The sequence below is a fragment of the Myotis davidii genome, unplaced genomic scaffold (genome assembly GCF_000327345.1).
Source record: "Myotis davidii unplaced genomic scaffold, ASM32734v1 scaffold552, whole genome shotgun sequence".
NCBI lineage: Eukaryota > Metazoa > Chordata > Mammalia > Chiroptera > Vespertilionidae > Myotis > Myotis davidii.
Window position 1 is genome coordinate 365,329 of NW_006283439.1, and position 1,650 is coordinate 366,978.

Sequence of the window (1,650 nt, forward strand, 5' to 3'; positions counted from 1 at the left end):
GACGACGAGGGCGAAGCACCACCAGCTGCCGGCGAGGATCCTGGTGGACAGCGCCTTGGGCGCGAGCTCCGACCCTGGGGCACCGGAGTGGGCGTCACAGGGTCAGGAGGAGGGACGCGGGCGGGGCGGGTCCAGGGCTTAATGCATTTTGTTCATCCAGCACTTACCCTGACGTGTCGGTACAATCCATGCATTTTTTTAAAGAAAACGGGGTGAAATCTAAGGGATCTTTATCACAAAGCACTGCTCCGCCTGAAGTGTGCTTTGCTGGCCTCGGACGCAGAAGTGGTTTCTCCCCGAGAATCTGCCGGGACCGTGCGCGGGGCGAGTGCGGTGCTTTGTTTTGGGTGAAAGTCGGCCCCTGACCTGGCTCGGCTGCTCTAACGGACACGTCGTTGGGGAAATAACACGTCCTAGGTCCCCGACGGCCACGGACGCGCGGAATGCCAGCGGCTCCATTCCAGGTTAAAGCTCGAGCTCCTTTCGGAGCAGCAAGGTGCCGGCCGCTGACCTGAGCGTGGACGGAACCTGGGGCTTTACCATCGAGTCAGCGAAGGGGCAGCCGGACCGGAGGGGAGAGGACGCGCCTTTCCTTGTCGGGCGTTACTGTTCGAGCTGAAATTACTTTTCCTAATGGAGACACTGATTTGCCTGAAAAGAATATATTCACTGAAAAGCCTAATTTTCGTCCTTGAATTAAATGCCATTTCTTAATTACGCTTCACAGACCGGCTGTTTCTCGGTGAAAGGGGCCCTTCCCGGTGAAAACATACATTTTAGTCACCGGAGGCCCCTCGTTGTCTGTAACACAGGGGCCCTGAGTGTTCACCCAGAATGCCTTGCTCTCCAAAGACAGGGGTGGGGACTGCGTTCGCTTACAAAGAGGACGAACACCGATGGACATTCTCTGGCTCAGGCCGGCGGGACTCAGGGGCTGAGCGTCGACCTGTGAGCCAGGAGGTCAGGGTGCGAGTCCCGGTCAGGGCACAGGCCCGGGTGGCCACTCGATCCCCCGTGTGGGGCGTGCAGGAGGCAGCTGGTCCGTGACTCTCTCTCATCATGGATGTCTCTCTCTCTCCCCAGCACCGGGTCCTGGATGGGTTCTGGCCGACCCACTTGCCTACAGTTCACCGAAGGTTCTGCGCTTAGCGTTTCCTCCAAAACCCGGAGGCATCACCGCACATGCGACCATTTAAGCCCCGAGTGGAAGCGTCCGGGAGGGTGAGCCCTCGGCAGGCAGGGCCTCTGGGTTGGGGAATCCGCCTGCTGTGCTGCCGTCTCCACGCCTGGCAGTCGGCGCCGGAGAGAGGAGCCCGGAGCTGAGCTACAAGCGCACACGTCGCTCCTCGGGCACGGGCACTGCTCCCCTGGCCTGCTGACTGAGCTGAGCTGCTTCTAGGCCTGATTCTAGATCTCCCGTCCCAGGCAGCGCCCGCCTGACACTCTGCTCTTGGGGTTTACCAGGATGGACGCCACAGACTGTGGGTGCGTGGGGGTGTCTCGGGGTTTACCTGCATGGATTAAAAATACATACCACCATAGGTGAAATGGTTGGCAGCAATATACAGTATATGTGACATTGGGCAGGCGGTGTATTTATTTTTAATGTAAACTGTATTTTAAATTCTTCTGTGAACACAGAGCATGGCT

At 58.4% G+C, this 1,650-nt stretch overlaps 1 protein-coding gene across 1 annotated transcript in view; it reads right to left on the minus strand.

Annotated features, from left to right (window-relative positions):
* Positions 1-1,650, minus strand: part of GRIK1 (glutamate ionotropic receptor kainate type subunit 1) — a 74,444-nt gene that overhangs the window by 22,192 nt on the left and 50,602 nt on the right. The window contains exon 11 of the mRNA XM_015564137.1: positions 4-74. Coding sequence (XP_015419623.1) covers positions 4-74 — 71 coding nt within the window. The remainder of the gene's footprint in view (positions 1-3; positions 75-1,650) is intronic.